General features: G+C 37.3%; 2 protein-coding genes across 3 annotated transcripts; both read left to right on the top strand.

Moving 5' to 3' along the window:
* Nucleotides 1-51: 51 nt before the first annotated feature.
* Nucleotides 52-5,933, top strand: LOC119067830 (N-acetylneuraminate 9-O-acetyltransferase). 2 transcript variants are annotated; one of them, XM_037171004.1, is made up of 5 exons: nt 52-136; nt 465-620; nt 675-771; nt 1,221-1,982; nt 4,409-5,933. In XM_037171004.1, exons 2-5 carry the CDS (start codon nt 485-487, stop codon nt 5,811-5,813), a joined length of 2,400 nt encoding a protein of 799 aa, XP_037026899.1. In that variant the 5' UTR covers nt 52-136; nt 465-484; the 3' UTR covers nt 5,814-5,933. The 2 variants fall into 2 exon arrangements, with proteins under 2 accessions (XP_037026899.1, XP_037026898.1); XM_037171003.1 differs by lacking the exon at nt 52-136 and adding an exon at nt 143-332.
* Nucleotides 5,934-10,402: 4,469 nt separating this feature from the next.
* LOC119067815 (coatomer subunit beta) lies at nt 10,403-25,682 on the top strand. Its single transcript, XM_037170974.1, has 11 exons — nt 10,403-10,611; nt 10,671-10,903; nt 10,977-11,831; nt 11,883-12,301; nt 16,867-17,372; nt 19,301-19,450; nt 19,510-19,671; nt 19,727-19,863; nt 19,928-20,064; nt 21,579-21,684; nt 25,509-25,682. The coding sequence occupies exons 1-11, from the start codon at nt 10,527-10,529 to the stop codon at nt 25,581-25,583; spliced, it is 2,865 nt and encodes a 954-aa protein (XP_037026869.1). The 5' UTR covers nt 10,403-10,526; the 3' UTR covers nt 25,584-25,682.
* Nucleotides 25,683-26,454: the final 772 nt, after the last annotated feature.

The following is a 26,454-nucleotide window of genomic DNA, read 5'->3' as shown; positions in this document are numbered from 1 at the left end:
TTTTTGTTTACCCATTCCTACTGCAAGAGAGTGCGTTTCCTTCCGCGAAATGATGTCAAGAAAAATTAACTTGACATCACGAAATTCATTAAAATGTGGTAACTATTCTGAAGTGTCATCACCTTGTGTATCTGCGGTAAATTACGATATTACATTCTAGATAACAAATTTATTAGCTTGTTACCAAAAAAAAAAACATTAAGTGGATGTTCTAAAGATCTGATTTTAAGTACAAATTGATAAATTGAAAATAAGTGTATTACGAGAAAGAGAGGATTTCCCACAACAAAAAGTGAATGGGTTAACTCATTTAAATATTAGAAAAATAGTTGGTAAACAATGGATTACATTCCTATGAAAGTCTTTGTATGATTATAAAATCTATCAGTAATACTGATTCAGTATTCTAGTATCTTGTGACTGCAATTTTTCACTCCTTCCTAATCATTACGTCCTGATTACAGACCGCACACAAAATATTAAAATGGCCTATGATCAAAACAGTACAACAAAGGCCGAATACATAATCCAGCAATTAAATGCAACTAACGCGAAGAAGGTTGCTCTTCTGCTTGTAATCGGATTTATTTGTTATCATGGATTAATACATCTAAGATATGGTATGATTCACTGCTTTCTTTAAAGTATAAAATGCAATTAAATGTACTGCACAGGAACTGATTCCTGTAAATGGCTGTTATCGGATGGACGTTTTAAAGGCGATAGGGAGTGGCAACCGTACGGCTGTATGTTACACAAATATTCACTAACGTAATTGCATCACTACATTCCGAGGGAGAAACAACGCGAGCAAATACTGGGACAGGTGATATTTGCTATTGGTACCAATAGATGCCAATACACGCCAATAGACACCAATTGAAGGAAATTGAACGACTACACATATAGTTTCTATTGGTTAATCGCGATTTAGTTTCAATGTTGAATATCGGACATTGGTATGTACATACAAATTTTGCTCGCAACAAACGATTGACGCTCTGGATTCTATGTTAAAACGCGTCGAACCATTGTTGCAAATTGCCAGTTTGTGTAACATTTCCTTATCGGTATTGACATGTATTGTTGTCTATTGGTTACTATTGGCGCGACCAATAGACGCGAATATTCACAAACAGAAGTAGGTTGGACAAGATTTGCTCGCGTAATCCCGCTCGACATTCTTATATCATCTTTCTAACATAATTTTTATAATTTAGAGATACACGCCGATGTTTTCGCTATTTAGCATTTTGGGGGATCCAAAACTACGTTGTTTTCATTGGTGACACTCGCATACGTCTTCTATATAAATCGTTTCTACAGCACCTAGAACCTCACATTGAAGATAACGCCTCTAGCTTACCGGATGATCAACTATCTAATTTAGAATTTTTCGACTACAAACTTCGATTGCGTGTTAATTACATCTATGCTAATGAAGTCACCAAAACCATGGTCAATCAATTTGCAAAATGGGGTACCGAAGATAATGCACCGTCAGCAATTATTGCAAGCTGCACGTATTCCGGCTTTTTTAAAGGGAATGTTTCTGACGAGATCATAAACAAGTTTTCTTCGAATTTAACTCGACTGGTTCGTCCTATCGACGATTTGACAAAGAAAAAATCCAAAGTGTTGTGGAAGCTACAGGACTACATCAATGTAGATGATAAGGAATTGGCCGATGAATGGAAAAATATACAGAACGAAGATATTGATAAATTCAACCAAGCAATAAATGATATACTTGGTTACTCGGACATAAGGATTTGGTCATCGTCAAAATTAATTGCCCATGGCCTTTTATCGGAAATAAAGAATGGGTGGAAATTGAGTCCGTTAGCCTTACAACACGACATTCAATTGTTGCTGAATATGTACTGCAACGATTACATGAACTATAATGATGGTTCATGTTGCAGCAGCGCAGAATCCTACACAATTTTACAAGTAGTAACTTATGCCGTTTTCAGCGTATGGTAAGTTATAGTTTAAATTTCGCTTATGTAGTATGAGGCTTAAAGCTTTGCTGTGTATAATCTGACGAGTCTTGCCGAAATTTCTTGGTCTAGTAAGAGGGGACTGGACACGTCACCATAACTTAGAACATATTTTATTGTTGGCGATCAGAACACACTTGTTTTTTTTAGTAAATTTCGTCAAACTGTACGACCAATACCCTCTCTAGCAACCAAACGAGGAAAACCAAGGTGGTAAAACTGTACAGTGTATTCTTTCATAGAAAATTTTACACTTTTAAAAATAAATTGAATGAAGTTTGAGCAGCAATGTCATTTTTTGTGTTAAAAATATTACGTCTCGATTAACCATTTCGGTGTTTGAAAATGAATAATTTGTGATTGTGACGTGTTTTTTGTGTGTTGCTCCGTTATTTTGGTGTGAAAAAATGAAATAAAGTTTATAATTTGTCTTTTTCGTGTGACGTCGATGTTGCTTCAAAAAAGAGCGTGGCACGGCAACTCTATTACAAAAAAAGTCAGTGTCACATTTGTCAGAATAAGATGGTAAACAAAGTTTGGTTACTAGAGAGGGTATTGGTAAAAAATCGAATTCAGACTTAGTAAACAACGATTTATCTTATAAAATGTATCTATTGGCACTTTTTTCTCTTACGAATTTAAAAAATTATCAAAAATGTACTAAATAATGTTAAGTTGACCATGTGAATTTGTATGAAGAAAAAATCAATGAACGTCAACAGGCAACTCATGATACAATAAACATGATATTTGTATACATGGGACAACCGGACAACTCTCGATTCTTTGAATTTATATGAAATTGGGTCAACTTACGGTTCAGATGGGTCAGCTCTGAATTTTTAATAATTAATTAACTTTGTTAGACGAAATCGCCAATAATTAATAAAATTTATGTCAATTAAGTAAACAAAAGATAAATCTTTAAAATAACAGTAGTTCCTTACAGTGGAGGTGTGTGTGACGCAAGTTCTTTTATCCACTTACAAACGAACTGATATCGATAGGGGTGACGCTTACAGCTTCGCCCGCAAAAAGTAAAACAAAACTTTACCAAAAAAATTGTAGGAAAAAAAATTACCAAAAAATTTTGCGTCACAAAGTGGCTTTTTTCCGTTTTTCCTTTTATTCATGACGTATTTTTCGCTATTTTAACCATTTTCTTAACAGTACTTTTCTCAACATCTGTCACTTGCGAAGCAAAATTTTTTTGGAAGTTTTTTATCTAGAATTTTTTCGGTAAATTTTGCTTTTCTTTTTGCGAGCGAAGCTGTAAGCGTCACCCCCACCGATATATTCTTTTGTAAGTGGGTAATAGGACTTGTGTCAAACATCCACTGTAAGTGGTTTTTGGGCGATATCAGTTCTTTTGTAAGAAGATTTTTTTGAGAATTTGGTATAACGCAATAAAAACAGTGACTTTTTTGGAAAACCCTGAAACAATTGACGACTAAAATCTAAATCTCTATAAATTTGTTTTTAAAACTAACTTTCTATCTGCTGTACTTTCCGAGATATGGGTCACATAGCTCACAATTAAAACGCGCATAGCTCCCAAATGAGTGGTTTTTGAGATAAACCCTGAAATATGTGTCGACTAGAATCCAAAGCTCTATAACTTTGTCTTTTAGATGAACTTTCTATCTGCCATATTTTCCGAGTTATGGCTCGCACCTAAAACGCGAGTTCTGCGGCAAAATTTAGTTTAAAATTTTTCAGTGTGAACGGACTTGCGTCACGGCCCTTCACTAACGTAGAGCCATGATAATAGGTTTGTTCCAAGGCCATATGAATTGTCAAATTTCATCCGTAGAACCATAACCTCAATAATATCTCTGTGTAAATCGCGTAGGCGACGTTGCTCGATTGGCATGAAATATCACGTAAGCGACGTTGCTGTGGATGAAATTGTCGTTGTTCGGGTTGTCAAAGTTCGTGTTTACAGTTACTTGGAACAAACCTATATAGATCCAAAATCGCAGAGAAATTTAAGTTCAAAGTGGAGATTTGTCAAATTAGGACAACTCTCCATTATTTACCTTATTAATGTACTAACAATAAAATATGTTCTAACACAGCACTCCTAGCATGAACACTGAATTGACAAGTATCAAATTTAAAGGATTTAGTGATAAGAGCTACCGTTTAGAATTGTTTTTATTGTATGCGTATAATGCATTGAAACGAGCTATCTATTTTTATAAAAGAAACGCAGTGCTTACTGTGATTTCATCAGCCTCTGAATATTTTCTATGTTAATGCTAGAAACAGTGGTGTGATTCTAAGCAATGCTAAGCCCTGAATTGACAACCAAAAGGCCTCTGAAGAAAATGTCCAAAAGAAAAAAATTGACTGCAAAAACGAACACAAAAATATTAGAGATAAAAATTCTGTTCTTTTTTCAGTTTGACACTTGCGATGGGAATGCTATTAAAACGGTTCATATTACATCTTCGTGGTAATACTCTCTACAGTCGACTTCGTCAGAGTGAGACATCACCGGACACTACTTCAGACATTTCGCCGCCAATATTTGCCTTATCAATACTTGCTCTTATTATGGCATATTTCTATTTATGTGATCGAACGAATTTCTTCATGAAAGAAAACAAATACTACTCGGAATTCAGTTTTTGGATACCACTTGGCTATGTGTTTGCGCTGGGACTATTTTTTACGGAAGACAGTCGATTCACAAAAGTACTTCATCGGGACCAAACCAATGAACTGAAAGGGTGGATGATTATGGTAATCCTAATCTACAATATGACTGGTGCTGATCGTATAACACCCATATACATGTATATCAAAGTCTTGATCAGCGGATATTTGTTCTTGTCAGGATACGGACACTTTACGTTCGTCTGGCACACCGGTAACACTGGATTAACAAGATTTCTACAAGTACTATTTCGGTTGAATTTCATGACGATCGTGCTGTGTTTATGTATGAACCGACCATATCAGTTCTATTATTTTGTTCCATTGATTTCGTTTTGGTTTTGTATGATTTATTTTGTATTGGCCATGCCGCCACACATAACCGCTTTGGACGTAGAAAACAATCCGTATCAGTATTTATATCTGGTGCTAAAATTCGTTTGCCTCATGACGGTCATTACAATTTTGTATATGTCTGAGGTGTTTTTCGAACGAATTTTTGTGACACGACCATGGAAAGCATTGTTTGTGACGACAGATGATGATATTCACGAATGGTGGCACACATGGAAATTGGACCGATACACCATCTCTTATGGAATGGCATTTGCAGCAATTTTCCATATTTCCCAAAAGTACAATCTCATTGACGATAACAATTATGGCAATTTGTTTTCCCGGCGAGTTTCATTATTTGCAACATTGGCCGGTGTTATTAGTATCGGCTTTTATACGACATTTTCGTTTTTGTGTCGAAACAAGCAAGATTGCGAGGAAATTCATTCATATATCGTGTTTGTGCCGATAGTTGGCTATATCATTCTGAGAAACATCTCTGGCATGCTGAGAACCCGATTTTCATCGTTCTTTGCATGGTTCGGAAAAATTTCGTTGGAACTCTTTATTTGTCAGTATCATATTTGGCTGGCAGCTGATCGACATGGAGTGTTAGTTTTATTTCCAGGATTTCCAAATTTAAATGTGATAATTTCATCATTTATTTTTATTTGTGCTTCTCACGAGGTGCATAGACTGACTGAAGTGTTGTTACCATACGTTGTCCCGGCAGATTGGAAGTGTGCTTTACGTAATTTCTTAATTTTTTTACTTGTTCTGATACCTATTGGTCGCTACGACGGGATGTTTTAGAGGCTAAATGAAATTAAGATTTGAGTTATATCTGCTTAGGTTTCCATAAATTATTTTTTTATTTCAAAATTAAACTAGAAAGTATGTTTAAAATAAAATAAACAAAAGTCTGAAGAAAAAATTTTTTTTTTTTAAATCATGCCCGCACGTTAGTTAGCGGACATGACGCAAGTCCTCTACTTTTTATAATTGTCATCAAGAAATGAGTGAGGTCATCAACATTTTAACATATCAGTCGCGAACAGAGCAAAGCGTTTACAATCAGAATTGATTGTGTTTCTATGAAACAAGTCGTAATTACAACAGAAATAAAATAGAAATACCTATTAAAATAAGAAGAAGTACAAATCATGGAATTTAATAACAAAAACCAAATCCAACGAACAGCTTAGGCAACAGTGGCTCATCGTCAACATTCGGTCGATTTTTTCCATCACTCAGTATCACCACCAAACACAAAACTGAAAGATGAGATAATAAATAAGGATGAATAAAGATCAAGTTCCATAACAATAGTGACTTAACAAGCCGCTCACAAGCCGCCAGGTAATGACATTTTTCGTTTTAAAGCCACAGACAAAGCAACACCTCGAACGAAAAGAGAGTCATTGACTACGTTTCTGCCATTGCGTGGAAATATAAAATTAAGCGTTCTATTAGTAGACCTGCCAAAATTCAAACTATCAAAAATATACTCAAGCTCTTTCGATAAGATAACTTTATGCATGAGGACAGCAATGTCAAAATAAGTAAAGAGGCCATTTCCAAGCAGTCTGTTAGAATATTCAGACCCCGACTCATATCGACCAATTCCATAGACAAATCAAACGCAAACGTTGAAGACAGGACAACATTACGTGAGGTCAGGCAATAACAGTGACCTAACTAAAAGTTTACGCGTTTTTTAGGGAGTAAGCGACACTAGGCCACGAATTTCCCTACGCGCAGATCGAACAGCATGTAATTTTTGGACATATTCGTTCAACCAATAAATTCAGGTAACCTCACATTTGTAAATTCAGTGCGCCATTGGTTTAATGGATTGTATGTTGACGTGTAAACTTTCTCGTAACGGATTTTCTTTTTATTCGTTGGCGGCTTTCATTCCAAATTTCACGACAGCGGCAGATTGTGGAAATTGTTTTCGTCGCTCTCAGCGATGACACTGCCGTAGAGTTGGTCTTTTGAAACACATAATTTGAAAACCAAAATCATTTGTTAAGAAATTTAAATTTTTATCTACCTAGGTGAAATAATAGCAGTGAAAAAATGCTATTATTTCGCCGTCTTTAGATAAAATAGCGTATTCACCTCTGTCCAAATGTTTAGACCCGTACGAAGTACTGGGGTCTTATAGGTTTACGCATACGTTTGTAACACGTCGAATTGGACTCCCTGAGTAAGGGGAAACCTATTGTGGTTGTCTAGAGATGCCAAATCAGTGAAAAAAAAAATGTCCGTCTGTCCGTCTGTCTGTCTGCACGATAACTTGAGTAAAACGCATCCGATTTTGAAAATTCTTTTGAGTTGAGAAAATTCAATGGAGATTCGAAAAATTGGTTGTCGTTTTGGAGTCAATTTAAAGGAATCGACGAGGACACGTCAATGTCAGATGAAAATAAGTTTCAATACTTAATCCAGGCGATGGTCGAGAAGTCTTGTGCTCATGATTTAGTGACAAGCTTTTCACCAACAGCGGCGAACTATTCGAAGGCAATCGAATGTCTGAAATCACGTTTCGGAAATGATATTCTTCTCATTGAGGTGAGTGGTCTTTACAACAAGCTAGAGACACAGTTGCGCGGTTTAGAGTCTCTTGGCGTCACCAGTGATAAATATGCTGCGATGCTCTATCCACTGGTTGAGTCAGCATTGCCAGAGGAAGTGCTGAAAACTTGGCAACGAACGAGATGTCAAACTTCGGCCAATCAACCGGGAAATGCAAATGTTGAAGATAAGCTCAGTCCACTTATGAAGTTCTTGCGGAACGAGGTTGATTCGGAAATTCGACTTAAATTGGCCAATGCGGGAATCAACGGCAGTACTGAAAGTTTGAATAATTCCATTATGCAGAGCGTAGAAAGAAAAACGATTTGTTTTTTCTGCAAGAATCCTGGTCACAATAAACAGAATTGTCAGAAATACAAACGCTGGTTGGAAAAAGAAGTAAAGAGTAAGGCGGAATCACATTCAAAGCCTGAAACAGATACCTCATCACCCCAGAAGGAAGTAATATCGAAGAAGACGAACGATAAGGCAAATATGGTTCTGCAAAACAATGACTCGAGTGATGATGAAGAAAAAACCGATTTCCTGTTTTCAATTGGAGAAGCAAAGACTGACGATTGGAACTTGGATTCAGCGGCAACGCGTCATGTTTGCAATGATAAATCATTTTTTGATTGTTTGGATGAGTCATTGCAAGGAACAGTCAAAATGCCTAACGGTGAAAGGATCAAAGTCATGGGTATTGGTACAGGAAAATTATCTTTTCTGGATGGAAATGGCTACACACGTACTGCCAAAGTCAAAGAAGTTGTTTATGCTCTCAGTGTCAAAATTGACAAAATTAAATTATCGGGTGGAGTTCAGTAAGTCGAAGGCTGAAATTAAATACAAAAATAAGCGAATTGGTATTGCCGATTTGACGAAGAGTGGAATATTTCAGACACATCATGAACAGATTCACCATATTAAGGTTGATTGCATAAATTTTTGCAAACATCCGTGACTCTGACATATGCGAAGTGCTTTTTAACGTTACAATTGCGCAACGGACTATTTCTAACATTAGCACTATCCCACAGCGCGAAGCTATTATACTAATCGCGAGCCATTCGTCTGACGTATTTCGACAAATCAGAAAACAACGCAAAAAGGCCAAATCTCTGTCGTCGTTAAGTCAAAATCATGTTAAACCGATCACAATCAAATTGTCTAAGTCGCGTTATCCCTAAAGTACCTAGAGACACCGTTTCGTCCAGCTAATCTCAAAACTCACTAGTTCACTTCCATATAATTCCCGTGAATTTTATGTGGAAACAGAACACTGGGGGACTCGTCAGGAACGACAGTGTCGAGAGTTTTGTTATTGTATGCGTTCTACGGTAGGGAGGGTAAACTTTTTGCAAAAAATCAAGCAAACAAATGAAACCAAAAAGAAGAACAAAAATCAACATTTTAATGAAATAACAAATTCAAACCTCAATCCATCGGCTCACGCACAGATCCATTCACCCATTCATTCACTTTTGCACAAAAACTCACAACAGTAAACTTCACAAACATTTTCACTAAAACTGAAACTGAAAACTAGACAAACGGAAAATACTGACACTAACACTAACAAAAGCCATGGTCACTAATCTGAAAAAACAAAAAGGAACATTAGAACTAACGAAAAACAAAAACCAAAGAGAAGATCACCTAAGCACTCCACTAACACAGGGAGAAGTGTTAGCACGGCCCACAGCGCAATTCCTCGGTGTTTTCTTTTTTTCGAATTAAATGGTTAGTAGTGCTTGTCCGTCTGAGGAAGGTGGTCTGTAGATGAGAGAATGAATGCTCGCCGCAGGCAGAGTCCCCGTTCCAAAAGAATTCCAATGCAGTTTGCCAGAGTTCTATTAGAGAGGTCCATCCAACTAAGAATATGTTCTTAGTTTCTCTATTCTCGGAGCATGGAAGTGGATTCCAATAACTGAAAATCAAAATCTAAATGGGCGTCTAACGTTTGACAAATAGTCTCAACGAAATAATTTTTCAAGAATATTTCAGACACATCATGAACAGATTCACCATATTAAGGTTGATTGCATAAATTTTTGCAAACATCCGTGACTCTGACATATGCGAAGTGCTTTTTAACGTTACAATTGCGCAACGGACTATTTCTAACATTAGCACTATCCCACAGCGCGAAGCTATTATACTAATCGCGAGCCATTCGTCTGAGGCTGTCATAAATGGTTCATTCAATTTGAGGAGGAGGTGCGTTTCTTACGATTGAGGAGGAGAAAATTACAAGATTAAGGAGGAGTGTTGGAAATACCAAAGTAATCTTGTTTATTGATTTAATTTAGTTTTAACTTAGGAACTTTTCATTCTGATTTCAGTACCTCTATAATAAACAACGAAATTCTTCTTGTTCATCATTCAATAATTTATTCTTCAAAACGCTAGTTCCTGCAACTTCCAACACCAACGGCAACAAAATAAGGATCAATTAACAAAATGTTTATTTACCATCGGTGGAAATGGCATTGTCTTTTTTTATATACTTCTAAACAAAGCAATGTCTTAACCTGTTCTTTCAGAACCTTGGTTCAAAGTGCCATAGAGTCCATAGAGTGTTCCATTTCGGAGATGGTTCAAGTTTGTCCCTCGGCATCTTCATATAAAAAATACCGAAAGTGAATAGGTAACTCATTTTTTGTATGATGTCCCACGGCATAAAAGTTAACTTTATCCGAAATGGAACGCCCTATTAGTTTCGAACATGCTCGGCCGCACGTCTAAATGACATTTGTCATTATAAAATGTTATATTGTAGCGTTCAAAATGTCAGCTATAAAAACCTTTATACATTAATCATAGATGCCGCTGTAATCGCCAACGTCATTGATTGACACGTAGAGCTTCTGTTAAAAAATTTAGTTGGTCGCAAAATTTGTGAAAAAAAAACTTATTTAAAGTGTTCAACCTAAACACATTACAATGACCGAAGGACCGTGCTACACTATAATCAATTCACCTGAATTGAGTGAAGTTTACAATGAAATGAAATTGAAGAAAGATTTAGGTAATTTGGGAAACATGTCCAAGCAAAACAGTGTAGCTGCTATACAATTCATTCCACAGAACAACGCGAAGATGAAAATCTCCAAATCGAAACATTGAAAAAGGTTATCAAACTACTTCTAAACGGTGAACGCCTTCCTGGATTATTGATGACAATCATTAGGTTCGTAATGCCGTCATGCAATCATACCATCAAAAAATTACTTCTGATATTCTGGGAAATCGTACCGAAAACAACACCGGACGGCAAGTTGTTGCAAGAAATGATTCTTGTATGCGACGCATATCGGAAGGTATGTACTGACATCATCGGCTGTAAACATTGAACTTCATTCCCCGTTTATAATGTTCAATAAATGTTTTTAGGACTTGCAACATCCGAATGAATTTCTTCGTGGTTCGACTCTCCGATTTTTATGTAAATTAAAAGAACCAGAGCTTCTTGAGCCGTTGATGCCGGTAATTCGAGATTGTCTCGACCATCGTCATTCCTATGTGAGACGAAACGCTGTTTTGGCCATTTTTACGATATTCAAAAATTTCGAGTGGCTGGTTCCTGACGGTCCTGAATTAATAGCAAATTTTCTGGATTCGCAACAAGATATGTCATGCAAACGGAATGCATTTTTGATGTTACTCCATGCCGATCAAGAACGAGCCCTCAATTATCTGGCATCGTGTCTGGATCAGGTGAACAATTTTGGCGATATCTTACAACTGGTCATCGTTGAATTGATTTATAAAGTGTGTCACGCCAATCCTACCGAACGATCGAGATTTATCCGGTGCATATACAATTTGCTCAATTCATCATCAAATGCGGTTCGTTACGAAGCTGCCGGAACGTTGACAACATTGTCGGCGGTACCAACGGCTATTAAAGCGGCTGCCAGCTGCTACATTGAACTGATTGTGAAGGAGAGCGACAACAATGTTAAGCTTATCGTATTGGATCGACTGGTAGCAATGAAGGAGAATGAGAACATGGAACGAGTGATGCAAGATTTGGTTATGGACATTTTGAGAATACTTGCAGCACCTGACATTGAAGTTCGACGTAAAACACTAACCTTAGCGATGGACTTAGTATCATCACGGAATATCGAAGAAATGGTGCTGGTGTTGAAGAAGGAGGTATCGAAGACTCACAATATTGAGCATGAAGATACTGGAAAATATCGGCAGTTACTCGTCAAAACATTACATAGTTGCTGTATTCGGGTAACACGACTGGTCTTTATCTTTGTTCCCATTTTTTAATTCCGCGAACAGTTTCCAGATGTAGCAGCAACCGTAATTCCAGTGCTCGCTGAATTTTTGTCGGATTCCAATGAACAAGCGGCTTCTGATGTTCTCATTTTCATACGAGAAGCGATTCAGAAATTCCCAAGTCTCCGGGGATTGATTACGGAAAAACTAATCGAATCTTTCCCAGCAATTCGATCAGTCAAAGTACATCGAGCCGCTTTGTGGATTCTTGGAGAATATGTAAACACAGCAAAAGAAGTTCTGCAAGTTATAGAGGCAGTAAATCAAGCATTGGGAGAAGTACCAATTGTTGAAGCGGAGCAAAGGAAATTGTTGGGTGAAGCTGTTAACGACGAACACCGAGACGATTCAACAAAACCAGCGGTAACTAAAGTTACTTCGGATGGGACTTATGCTTCTCAGTCAGCATTTAGTGTTGTACCGTAAGTGATATTTATTTACTAGAAACGTATACGCTGATGCGTTCTTAGCACCGTAGAAATCGTTATAACCACGGGTATGAGATAGAGATGATCGGGACCCGACTGGTTTCGAGCTGGCGGGTCCTAAGGTATTTGGGTTGGCTTCGAATTCGGGTCGAGTTGGATTCGGGCGGATTTCCCTAACAAAAACCCAGCGTGACCTGAATCATTCAAAGTTTCATAAAAGGTGTCAAAATGAGATATTGAAACCGTGAAGGAACAACTGATTTTGTAATTCTGTAAATTCCCACCGAAACTTGAACTTAAATAGCTCGATGAAAAATTTTGATGGGTTTTATTATCGGGTTGGCTTCGAGTTAGATTTCGTCAAATTATTGCTGTCAATTAACTCTCGCATTCGTTGCGAGATTAAATTGGCTTGCGATAGTGTTCTTGACAATTGTTTTTCTTCTTCAAAATTCGTATATTTCCGATGGCATCCATCTGCAGCTTAATTCGAGTTCAAATCGTTCACATAAGAAATTTTAGTCTAACAAAAATTCTCATTAGAATTCAAACCAAATTTTTTTCCCGTGTAAATTGTACAAAAATAGGCATTCGTGTTAGAATTAAATTTCTTATGTGATCGATTTGAACTCGAATTAAGCTGAAAATGGATGCCAGCATTTGATCCGAAATATACGAATTTTGAAAAATGAAATCTTGGTTTTAGTGTGTCTCTGTCTCTACCGGCTTCTCTTGCACACATGGGACCCAATTTTTGCTATTAGAATTCCAACCACTACCGATTGAAACTCCAACCAGCAGGCCTCCCAAACCTCCTAACCGCTTATGCGCGCACACATAGAGTGAGACAACTAGCGTAATGTGCACGGAGTGTGTGTGTGCAATACATTGATAGAAAAAACAACCAAACACATGAATTTCTTGCTATCTCATCTGCGATTACTATATGTCCAAAATTGAGAGTTTTTTTTGGTAACTTTGGATGAGACTAGAATTTTTCTAGATACTTTCCACGTAGGAAATCGAAGGATGTTACAAGTAATAGACTTCTTAGAAATAAGCACTGTAAAAGGAAAAATATGCGTTTTATACAAAAAAACATAGCTAACGCCGACCCGTACGAAACACCTATTCGTATCAAAAGCCTTTAATGTGAAACTCTTCATTTCTCTTACTTCATTTTCTCCTCTGCTGAAAAACTATTCTCCCTTTAAAATCACTTACATTATCCACTCTTTGTCTTGTTATCATATACAACTAAATTGCCGGAGGCAATATAGACAGCCACGTACGAAGACAAATTTCATAAATTCCTATTTAAACAGCTATATACCGCTATATTTAACTATATTTCACTATAAATAAACATTTCACAGAGGAATATATGCTATTATATAGCTCTATATGCCTGTATATAGCTCAATATAGCTGTATATGGGTATATATAGATGTCCATATATGGAATCCCTGAAACCCCTCACACTTAACACATTATTTCCATGTTAACAGAAACTCTCTAAGTATCATTTTTCCCAAGATATTTCTATTTTAATAAAATCCAATATGGCCGCCGGCAGCCATTTTGTTAGGAGACTGGAAATAGCACTGACGCTTTACATTCGTTAATACCTTTCAAACAAAAAAAAAATCATGAAATTCGGTCAAAATTTACTCGAGATATTGACAAAATACTCCACGTTCACTGTACGGCCGAGTAGCCAGATAAGAGCTCACTCCAAGAGACCTAGCTCACGCTCCGGAGAACATAATTTCATAAAAAAAATTTTCCCTGATTGGTACGGTCAATACCTATCTAATAAAGCTAAAACAGACGAAATATGTTCAAATGTGGCCGACCTACAAGCAAAAACTGCTTGCCGCCCTGTGCCTGTTCCACACCAAGGGGTCTAACTCACGAGTCGGTCATCCGATTTCCATAAACTTTTTTTTAGTCGATTGGTATTGTAAATACCTTTTATTTGACGTATCACTTACAAGTTTAACGTTTAAATGTCCGGAGATATCTTCGAAAAACCGTAAAGCACTTATTGGGCCACAGCTCGGGAGGGGTCGATCCAAAATCACTCATCTTCGAACTTAGCCTGTCTTTTGACATTACCAAACGGGAAAAAAAAGAATTTTCAAAATCGGATGCGTTTTACTCAAGTTATCGTGCAGACAGACGGACAGACGGACATTTTTTTTTTTCGCGGATTTGGCATCTCTAGACAACCACAATAGGTTTCCCCTTACTCAGGGAGTCCAATTCGACGTGTTACAAACGTATGCGTAAACCCATAAGACCCCAGTACTTCGTACGGGTCTAATAAGGACTTATCAGCAATCCTACAATGATTAATTTTTGACGAAAGCTCTTAAAAACGTGCATGGAAATAATGCGGTATCCTGGTATCCTAGATACCGGGAAGTCGTTGGGGCGAAAAATTGGATACCGGGAAATTTAGCCTTCACTGAAGGCGATTTTCTTTTTTTTACTGTAAAAAGTAGACCTCACCGGAAAATCTCTATAAGTAGGAAGAATTCAGAACTAACCGGGAAATAGCTGTCACCGGGAGATCGGAAATAGCTATCACTGGGAAGAACTCACACCGAAAAATATCTATCAGCGGGAAGTACTCACTGGGAAATATCTATCAGCGGGAAGAAATCAGAACTAACCGGGAAATAGCTGTTACCGGGAGATGGGAGATAGCTATCACTGGGAAGAACTCACCGTGAAATTTTATCAGCGGGAAGAACTTATCGAGAAGTTTCTACAGACGGGTGAAGAACTTATTGGGAAATTTCTGTTAGCGGGAAGTCTATCAGCGAGAAATTTTTTTCTTGTCACTGTTCAGCTAGCGGGAAGTCTCTATCATCAGGAAGTACTCATCGGGAAGTTTTTATTAGCGAAAAGAACTTATCGATAAGTTTCTACCAACGGAAAGAACTCACTGGGCTAACGGGGAATTTTATCAGCGGCAATTTTTATTTTGTTAGTGAACAATGTTAAGTCTCTATCAACGGGAAGTACTCCTCGGGAATTTTTTATCAACGGGAAGAGCTTATCAAGATGTTCTCGTCACTATCAGCAGGAAGTTTGTATAAGCGGGAAGACGCTGATAGAAACTTCCCGTTGAGTTCTTCCCGCTGATAAAGTGATGAAAACTTCCAGGTGAATCCTTCACGTAAAAGTTCTTCAGGAATGCTCTTCCATCGGCAGGTCTCCACCATCGGGAAGTCTCTGCCATTGGAAAGTCTCTATCGGTGGGAAGAAGTTACTTGTATGTACTTATGGGGAAGTTATGATATTATTATTATTATTATGGTGACTCATACTTCCCGAACCCGATGAATTATTCTCTTCAACGAACTAAACTTTTGATGAGTTACTACTTCTGGTGAAACAGTTCCTAATAGGATGCATAGACCCAAGAATTTAAAAACTTCACCTGCGGCGCTTTTGCTCAAATTAAAGTTTCACTTAGAATTTTGAATTTGTACAGTATCAAAGAATGGTACTATTTTTACACCATCAAAAATCAATCTTCAAAAAATTTAGCTCGCTCCGCTCGCGAATTTCTATTTTTATAATTAAGTACATTAAGGCAGAATTTCCGAACATATCTGGCATATTAGAACAGAAGATAATATTCCGATGAGTTTATATCTGTTTTATCAAAGGATGGGCTCGTGGAGTTAGCATCTTTACAAACATTCTCATCTACAAATTAATTAGTGAAAATTCATGCAGATGAAAGTCACGAAAAGGATATAGCATTGTAAAGACTAATGTTAGAATTAAAATCTGCACAAAAAGACTAGAAAGAGCTTGGCAAATAATATTCGCGCCACCGGGAAGTCAATTGCGACTCACCTGGAAATTTTTGTCACAATTTTCGGATACCGGGAAGTTTTTACTTGGTTACCGGGAAGAAAACATTATTTCCATGCACGCTTAAAAGGCTAAACGAAAGCTCCTAAAAAGCTAAACGAAAGCTCCTAGGGCCTAAGACTTCAAACCTGCCAAAACTCCTAAAATAGGAGGATTTTTAAAGCGTGAGCGGCCTGAGCCAGTTTTCAACCAGTCTTTGTTCAACTCTACTATGTTCCACTGTCACTTTGATGAAAATCAAAAATTTTTATGGAACCTTGTTCAGGGCTACAATTAACCAAAAATATCAAAAGTGCATCCAAATGCTTAATTAAAGTTCATTTTTTTGGTACTATGAATGGATGGAATTTCTTCGGTGGTGTATTGCTGGTCGGATGGTTAGAATTGGACACTTGTAACAGATGTTGTGGTCTCAAGTCCTTGTGTTCCTCACTTTTCTCGACAAAAAAATAAAAAATAAAAACAACTTTTGTGTTTGTTGTTTGCCTTGCATTCGACCTGAGTCATCTTCATGGCTGCAAATAGGAACAATAAACTGTACACTTCGGTTGTTATAAAATTTGCTTACTTTCTAACTTACGCAATCAATAAATTCAGATCACAGTCACCAAATTCTAATTTTTGTTAATTCAACCGAATCAAGAGCAACATATTTTACTTTCAGGATTGTTAAAAAAGAGAAGAACCCACCCATACGCCAGTATTTAATGGACGGTGACTTTTTCATTGGTGCTGCATTGGCTGCAAGCCTAACAAAACTTGTCCTGAAGTATACTGCGCTTGAATCAGACAACGTCTCCCGCAACCGTATCTGTGCGTCGGTTATGCTTACTTTAAGTTCAATTGTTCATCTGGGCCGATCTGGATTTGCAACAAAACCAATAACCAATGATGATGCCGATCGGATTTTCGTTTGTTTACGTACATTGAGTGAACGGTCACCAGAAATAACCGAAATATTCGAAAAATCTTGTCGTGATGCTTTAGCTAAGATGTTGGAAGCTCATTATGAGGAAGATCAACAAACACAAAAGGATAAGCGGAACAAAAGTGCCAAAATCCAACCAGATGATCCAATTTCATTCGCACAACTATCAAATGGAAAGGAAAATGTATTGGGTGAAAATTTGTTCGAGTCTAGCTTAAATCAGGCTTTAGCAGGAACCAAACGTAAGTATCGAAACTACTCAGTGATTTGGTATAAAAGAATTTTCAGCATGACCGCTAGTGATGAGCGGGTTAGCCCAAAAATTAGCTCGATCTGGTTTTGGGCGGGCGGGTTGTGAGTACTTCAGGTTAGCACTGAGTCGGGTTTAAACACGAGCCATCAGAACAGTCGGAGCGTTTGCTGCGACTGAGCCCCGTACAAACCCGTATATCTATTGCGTACGTGACCCTAGTGCGTCTGTCACCCTACTTTGACCGTAAGCCTATTGCGCCGGTTAATGTAGTTAAAGTAAAATTATTATGGAATGTGTACATCGTACAAATTGCGCATAGCGCAATTACGAAGCCCCGTACGACGTTCCTTTCAAATGAAACAAAAATTTCAAATCGCCCTAAAATTTTATTTTTTTGAAGGGCCTAGTATCGGCCTCAGTCCGAGGACCCAAATTTAAAATTTTTTTCAACTACATTCTATTCGGCCTTTGATTACCTCCCAAATGAAACAAAAATTACGAAAAACGGATGAAATTTGCTCGAGTTATATATAAAATACACATAGGGCCCTAGTATCGGCCTCAGTCCGAGGACCCAAATTTAAATTTTTTTTCAACTACATTCTATTCGGCCTTTGATTACCTTCCAAATGAAACAAAAATTACGAAAAACGGATGAAATTTGCTCGAGTTATATGTTAAATACACATAGGGCCCTAGTATCGGCCTCAGTCCGAGGACCCAAATTTAAATTTTTTTCAACTACATTCTATTCGGCCTTTGATTACCTCCCAAATGAAACAAAAATTACGAAAAACGGATGAAATTTGCTCGAGTTATCTGTAAAATACACATAGGGCCCTAGTATCGGCCTCAGTCCGAGGACCCAAATTTAATTTTTTTTTCAACAACATTCTATTCGGCCTTTGATTACCTTCCAAATGAAACAAAAATTACGAAAAACGAATGAAATTTACTCGAGTTCTATGTAAAATACCCTTAGGGCCTAGTAGCATTTCACTTCTAAGGCCCTAACTCACGGTCCACTCACCCGATTTAAAAAAAAAACTTTTTTTTCCTGGATTGGTATTGACAATACCTATCATTTGCCGTGTCATTTACATTTCCATCGTTTATTTTGCCATAAATATCACCAAAAGACCTTAAATAACTTAGGTGGCCCTAACTCACGAAGGGCCGACCCGAATAAGCCCATCTTCGAACTTAACCTCACTATTTTGACTATCTTTCAGGGAAAAAAAAATTTGAAATCGGATTTGATTTACTCAAGATATCGACGTGACGGACAGACGGACAGACAAAATTTTGATTGCAGATTCGTCATCTATGAACATAGGCAAACACTTTGCCCTTACCGTCTGCTTCGAATTCCATCAATTACACACGGCATCGTAATCCTATAAGCCCCTTCGTACTTCGTACGGGGCTAAAAAAATATTTTCTGGTTTCGCCAGATTTGTGCGGGTTTTTAAATCAAAGCCCGAATCAACCCGACATATTTGAAACAACTATAGTTTAGTTCAGTTCCGAAGTAATCGTAGATCCTCGTCGATCGTCGGGAATAATCCCTGTGTAATCAGAATTCACAGCAAATCGGAATTCCTAGAAAATCGAAATTTTTAGCGAGTAGGAATTCCTATTGAATTCTTCTGGAATCATAATTTGTTGGGAAGCTAGTTGAACCCAACTGTAACAATCTTTCTGTTTTATTATGTAGAAGATAAACGAGTTGGGCCGGGTTAAAAATCTATTGGGTTTCGACCCGTTATAAGTTTTTGAAACTCGATATTTCAAAAACGTATAACGGGTCGTGTTCGCGCGGGATTTAACCTCAACTTCTTTCTCCTTCATTTATACCGTTGCTTGTGTAACATCGAACTAGCCTTCAACCAATTATAACTTGGACATTCTTTTTAGCGACTACACTACTTGACATCGCATCTCCTAACAATAAATTGAACAAAGTGACTCAATTAACAGGATTTTGTGATCCCGTATATGCTGAAGCGTACGTTCATGTCAATCAATACGATATCGTCCTAGATGTGCTTATAGTCAACCAAACTGGTAATAGATACGTGTAAAAATCATTTAATAATATTCATTTATCATGCTGGCATTTTCAGGTGACACTCTTCAAAATTGTACGTTAGAATTAGCCACACTCGGCGACTTGAAGCTAGTAGAAAGACCTCATGCAGTCGTCTTGGCCCCTCACGATTTTTGTAATATTAAAGCTAATGTAAAAGTATCGTCTACTGAGAATGGAATAATCTTTGGAAACATCGGTAAAATTTACTTGAATATTAGTCCGGAAAATTTCATTGTATTTGTTTTTTACAGTTTACGATACATCAAGTACGAACAATGTTGTTGTACTGAACACAATACACATTGACATAATGGATTATATCATTCCGGCCACGTGCACTGACACTGAGTTTAGGCAGATGTGGCAAGAGTTTGAATGGGAAAATAAGGTTTTGAATAACAAAATGTTCATTGTCATACTGATACTGACGGGATATTTCTGTATTTTCATAGGTTTCTGTAAATACTACCATAACCGATCTTCATGATTATCTAAAACATTTACTGAAATCCACGAATATGAAATGTTTGACACCAGAAAAAGCACTTTCGGGTCAATGTGGCTTTATGGCCGCTAATATGTACGCCAGGTAAGTTTTCGTTGGACAAAATGTTAAAACTTTATTTTGAAATTCGCAAGCTCGCAAACGCACTCCAAAAGTTTTGTTAATTTACCGCTACACGATAGATTGCCGTACCATCTGAACACATGTTGGGCTATATTTTCGGGCTGACCGAATTTTTTTGACAATCCATCGTGAGACCCAATTTGTCTGCCAAACTATTACATTCCATTCCATCCATTTCTCTTTAATTCCTTTTTTTTTAAATTGTGGTCGTGACTTTAAAGATTGTTGTGTATGAAGACAAGCTCACACAACGGCTATCTACCAGTTTCCGTTCGGAAAAAGCGTCATGCCTCTAGAAAAGTCTCGTTTGAAAATATTTTGAAATTTGTCTTTTCAAGAAGTTTATTGTCCGTCAACGACGAAACACAAAATCGTATCAAACGCCAAGTAGAAATTTCGTCAATAAATTGATTGTGGTACCGATTTGCACCTGTTCCGAGTCTTAATTTCGAATTTATCTGGACTTCTCATGAAACTGATTGTTCACACTTTCAATGTCTGTTGAAAAGTAATTGTTCTGAGAAAAATCACCGCTTGAACCTAAGCTAAGGCTGCTTAATTCGATCGATCAATTATTTGATTGAAGGTTTTATTTCTTTTTATTGAAGTTCATCCAGCCCGAATCCTTTTGTTTTTCAACCCCGAGCCCGACTAATTTTTAAAGCCCGCATACTCACTTTGTTTCATGAACGACCTTTGAATAATTTGGTGCGATAAATCCAAATTTACTCCTGATTTTCCACTTCATAATTACTTCTCCTTATTTTTCCACAAAAACCACCTAAATTCCTTAAAAAGGTGCGTGATTTCGCGTGGGCTATGGTTTTTGACTTTTTTCATTGAATTTATCTAAGGCTCGGAACGGGTCGGGTTCGGTCAGACCGGAACCCGAACCTGATCTTGACCCGAACCGGAACTACGACTTCGGGTTCAACCCGAACTTGACCCGAACCTAAATTTTCGATTTCGGGTTCCAACCGAACCCGACCCGAACCCGAAGTTATTCAACCCTTACTTGACCCGAACCCGAATTTCCATTTCGGGTTTGACCCGAACCTGACCTGAACCCGAGATCTTCAAATAAATCAGGTCCGGTTCGGGTTAACCCGAAATTTTTGGCATTTTTTAGTGTAAAATTTTCGGGTCACCCGAACCGGACCTGATTTATTTGAAAATTTCGGGTTCAGATCAGGTTCGGGTCAAACCCGAAATGAAAATTCGGGTTCGGGTCAAGTACGGGTTGAATAACTTTGGGTTCGGGTCGGGTTCGGTTTGAACACGAAATCGAAAATTCGGGTTCGGGTCAAGTTCGGGTTGAATCCGAAGTCTTAGTTCCGGTTCGGGTCTAAGACCGGTTCGGGTCATAACCTGAACTGATCAGGTCAGCCCGAACCCGTTCCGAGCCTTAAATTTATCATGAGTCACTTGTAATTTTCAATTGTTACGAAAATAATTGTATTTTGTTATTCCAATAGATCTATATTCGGTGAAGATGCGCTGGCCAATTTAAGCATTGAAAAATCTTTGGATGCACCTGACGCTACCGTAACAGGTCACATTCGAATTCGTGCTAAAAGTCAGGTAATGAAAAAGAATATTAAAATAAGACTTTTCTTAAATATTCTCGTGCTGTATACTTCGCAATCGCTAAACACGCCGTTTAGAATGAGGGATCATTCATGTAACGCTTTTTCAGTGCTGTCATTAAAATTAACTCCTAAAAATCTGTGAAGCTGAAACTATGTTACATTTCCCCGCTGAGGGTGGATATTGGGAGGTAGTTTTAACGTCACAGGCCACGTATGTCTCGAGTTATTTAAGATTTAGGTTTGATGACAGCACTGAAAAAGCGTTACATAATTTATGAATGATCCCTAAGTTAGAAACAACATTTTGTCTATTTTGCTTGAAATGAGCGACGACGTCGAAATATTTCAGCACTGGGCAGACATAAAATAAAATCATTCCTTTGATAGTTTGATAGTACTCTGGAAAGGCAACCTTCTCATTGCTTAGAAAATTAAAACATTTTCATTGTGCACTAAATGCAACATTTTCATGCAAAATTTTCATTGAACAGTAACACTGAATTGTACTAAATTTGTTTTTGTTGACTTTCGTCTAAGCATAGGCAAATAAAATTTGCCGCAAATATTCGAATTTTTGGAATGAATCCTCGATTTTCCTCAAATATATTTTTTATTGTGTCTTACAGTGAACGACATCTCAAATGTCTCACTGTCAAATTTTTCTGAGAATTTTATTGTGTCATTGCAAATTCACAATGACATTCTCTGAAAAAAAATTACAGTGAGACATTTGAGCTGTCGTTCACTGTAGCTTTTCTTGTATTAGAAGTTCACATTGTATACAATAAATACATAGCCTAATATTGAGAATTATTTCGCCAAATTTCACTAAAAGTTCGCTAAATTTGGAGATTAGTATAACATTGAACTATTATTGTTCCATTGGCTGAAAGTCTTGCAGATGATAAACGCTGGCTGTTGGTTCGGGGCTGGGATCTGCACTGCATTTGAGTTACTGCATCTGCTGGGATTGACAGGAAAATCGGCTAGACCAAACTTGATGGACAGTGATTTCATTTTGTCTGAATGGTGAACGGGTATTGTCGTTCTTTCCTGAGTGATTGTTGTCCATGTTAATGAATGATCACTGTGATGGTCAATTGATTGAATCCGTATTGTGCGAAGTGCGAAGTTAGGTGTAAGTTCTCTCATCGCGATATTTTTTGTGTGTTTGCTGTTTGTTGAAGGTGAAAAGCATAACTTTGTTATGTTCGTACTTGTAGATGAAGTCTAGAAGTTTAAGAAGCAAAATGTGTTCGTGTGGGAACCTATAGTTGCCACATAAGCGAACTGTGTGTACTTTTGACACAATTCGACTGATCTGTAATTTGATCTTGCAAAAGCGTGCGGTCAAGACGGGGGAATAATAGAAAAGCATGTGCACTCTTTTTACAAATATTTTATTTTCATATCATTCCTAAACTGGTATTAATTTTGATTTAATTGGATGATGCTTAAGCTAAACTAAACAATGGAATCAACAATTTTTTTTACAAATTAAGTCGTTCCTAAAGTGGTCTTTGATTGATGTAATGCGTCCGAACTGAAGTATCGACCAAAAATTCAGGTGCTTAGAAGAGCAAAATGGGCACAATTTCACCATACTGCCAGAGTGCCGAAGAAACATACAATTCGATTGCTTCAAGATATTGTACCTTTAGTCTACCGTTCGATTGTTTCATCCGTCATCAAACTGTAAGGTCTCAGACTTCGTTCCTATAGGATATATACTACAAGATTTCAACCTGCACTTGAAGTATCTCTACATAACGAGACCCATACGGCGGCGTACTCATTTAAAGTTGACATTCGATTTTTTTCGTTACGTTAGCTGATCGCTTTTCTGTAAAATACTATTACATGACTAGGGATAAAAAGATGAAAAGTAGAGTGTTCATGTAAATTTTTTTGATCAGAGGCGTAGCCGAAGTCAATAAACACACGAAAACGAGACCTTTCATCTTTTTATCACGAGTTATGAAATGTATTTCCATGCTGAGGGCGTCGAAAGTAGTGATTGAAACATGATAAATACTCTTTCTCAGCTGAACTGTAATCAGAGAGTTTAATTTGAAATCATTAGCTGCTAGCGTCTGCTATGTTCTTCATTCGTTTTTAGACCCGTACGAAGTACTGGGGTCTCATGCGTTTACGCATACATCCGTAACACGTCGAATTGGACTCCCTGAGTAAGGGGAAACTTATTGTGGTTGTCTAGAGATGCCAAATCAGTGAAAAAAAAAATGTCCGTCTGTCTGTCTGTCCGTCTGCACGATAACTTGAGTAAAACGCATCCGATTTTGAAAATTCTTTTTTTTCCCGTTTGGTAATGTCAAAAGACAGGCTAAGTTCGAAGATGAATGATTTTAGATCGACCCCTCCCGAGCTGTGGCCCAATAAGTGCTTTACGGTTTTTCGAAGATATCTCCGGGCATTCAAACGTTACACTTGTAACTGATACGTCAAATAAAAGGTATTTACAATACCGATTGACAAAAAAAAAGTTTATGGAAATCGGATGACCGACTCGTGAGTTAGAGCCCTTGGTATGAAACAGGCACAGGGCGGCAAGCAGTTTTTGCTTGTAGGTCGGTCACATTTGAACATATTTCGTATCTTTTAGCTTTAATAGATAGGTATGGACTGTACCAATCAGGGAAAAAAAAGTTTATGAAATTATGTCCTCCGGAGCGTGAGCTAGGTCTCTTGGAGTGAGCTCTTATCTAGCTACTCGGCCGTACAGTGAACGTGGAGTATTTTGTCAATATCTCGAGTAAATTTTGACCGAATTTCATGATTTTTTTTTGTTTGAAAGGTATTAACGAATGTAAAGCGTCGGTAAAATTTCCGGTCTCCTAAGAAAATGGCTGCCGGTGGCCATATTGGATTTTAATAAAAGTGATATAAAGTGGGAAAAATTGTACTTAGAGTGTTTCTGTTAACATAGAAATAATTTGTTATGTGTGTGGGGTGTTTCAGGCATTCCATATATAGACATCTATATATATATCTATATTCACCTATATTGAGCTATATACAGGCATATAGAGCTATATAGTAGCATATTCATCTGTGAAATGTTTATTTATAGGAAAATATAGGTAAATATAGCGGTATATAGCTGTTTAAATAGGAATTTATGAAAGTTGACTTCGTACGGGGCTGTCTATATTGCTTCCGGCAATTTATTTGTATATGCTAACAAGGCAAAGAAAGATAATGTAAGTGATTTTAAAGGGCGAATAGCTTTTCAGTAGAGAATGAAGTAAAAGAAATGAAGAGTTTCACAGTAAAGGCTTTTGATACGAATAGGTGTTTCGTACGGGTCGGCGTTAGCTATGTTTTTTTTATTAGTGTGGTCAATACCTTCCATTAGCTTCAATAGTAAAAGTTTTGCGCTCTCTACTTCCGTGGATATATATGCGAAAAACTTTTTGTTAGCACTCCAAAATAACACTCAACCATATGAAAAAATAGTAAGAAAATATTGTTGATCCCTGGATTTTGGGGGTTCGATTTGATTTTTCTAGCACTGTTCAATTTCGATCAATTTTTTTTTTAAGAGCTCTGATTGTTTTCGGCATAAGCAACCTACTCCTGCTCTCATGATAGTTCCTGAATTGAAGGGGATTGATTTATCATTACGAATTTTCGGGTCACATAGACTGGAGAGCGTCTTACTAAAATGTTTTTGAATTGTAATTTATGTGACAATGTTAATAACGTAAACAAAAGAAAGATTTTTCATTAGGTCAATCCTGTGTCATCCCATGATTTACCGTATAAATATTTATACTTTTTTTTATTTCGTTTCAGGGCATGGCACTGAGTCTGGGCGATAAAATTAACACTACCCAAAAAGCCGCACAGCAAAAAGTTACAGCTGCATAAATAACAATTTATTACATTCTGTTGAGTTTCCGTATTTTAATCGTAGATTTGTACTCATCATTTAAAACCAATAAATTTAGTTAGAAAATAGCGGTAAAATGAGCGTTTTTTTAAATTGTGTAATGTGCAAAAAATCTTCTAAAAATTAATTAGAGAATGAAGTGGATTACACAAGCTGTAGATAAAAGTGAAGCTGATCCAAAAGGCTTTTGTTGAACATGGTCTTAAGATTCATCCATTCTTAGTTTTGGAATAGTTGTGGATAGAGAAAGCGGAGCTTTTTATAAAAGATGTCTTTATTGTATGACGAACTTGTACAGAGTGAATGCTTTGATCAATTTTACATTAATTCATTAACACGAATACTATGATCAAATTAGTAAACCAACAGCCCCTCTTAATTTGATATCCGCATTTGACCATTAATTGTTAAGGCAGAGATTGTTTCGATGATTAGTGAAGAGAGTGCTACGCAAACTTCTCGCCACTAGATTTTCGCCCGGACTGTCGATATTCGTTGGTGAATGCATCATAGACCGTTTTACTTCCGTTTGTGTTTGTGAATTGTTCGACTCCATCGCCCTTTTCCATTTGAACCAGTCACCACGATCATTTTCATTGTCTACTGAAACCGAATCTTTCTGAACGTACTCTTGTGCAGTCATCGATGAATGTATCGGTCTCGTTGCCCATGCAACATATCGATCAGGTTGATGTCGGTTTCGATTACTTCTCAGTGTGCGATTGTCCTCCACATCTTCCTGTTGGAAGTTTACAACGCTTGCATTATGATTACCTTCGGTGCTACGCCCAATTTCTTTGCCGTCGTTTTCCATTTCTGAATCACTTATCTCAACAGTACTTGGAAGAT

The sequence above is a fragment of the Bradysia coprophila genome (assembly GCF_014529535.1).
Source record: "Bradysia coprophila strain Holo2 chromosome X unlocalized genomic scaffold, BU_Bcop_v1 contig_128, whole genome shotgun sequence".
Taxonomy (NCBI): Eukaryota; Metazoa; Arthropoda; class Insecta; order Diptera; family Sciaridae; genus Bradysia; species Bradysia coprophila.
Note: the sequence above shows the minus strand (reverse complement) of the source record. Positions and strands in the feature narration are given on the sequence as shown.

What these genes read in the sequence shown, in the direction of transcription:
- LOC119067830 (XM_037171004.1), top strand. Translation starts at nt 485, where the DNA reads ATGGCCTATGATCAAAACAGTACAACAAAGGCCGAATACATAATCCAG. An exon ending in ATTAATACATCTAAGATATG is followed by an intron (nt 621 to 674) that starts GTATGATTCACT and finishes TGTACTGCACAG; the next exon opens with GAACTGATTCCTGTAAATGG. An exon ending in TTACACAAATATTCACTAAC is followed by an intron (nt 772 to 1,220) that starts GTAATTGCATCA and finishes TTTATAATTTAG; the next exon opens with AGATACACGCCGATGTTTTC.
- LOC119067815 (XM_037170974.1), top strand. Translation starts at nt 10,527, where the DNA reads ATGACCGAAGGACCGTGCTACACTATAATCAATTCACCTGAATTGAGT. An exon ending in TCAGCATTTAGTGTTGTACC is followed by an intron (nt 12,302 to 16,866) that starts GTAAGTGATATT and finishes TTTTACTTTCAG; the next exon opens with GATTGTTAAAAAAGAGAAGA. An exon ending in GCCGCTAATATGTACGCCAG is followed by an intron (nt 20,065 to 21,578) that starts GTAAGTTTTCGT and finishes TTATTCCAATAG; the next exon opens with ATCTATATTCGGTGAAGATG.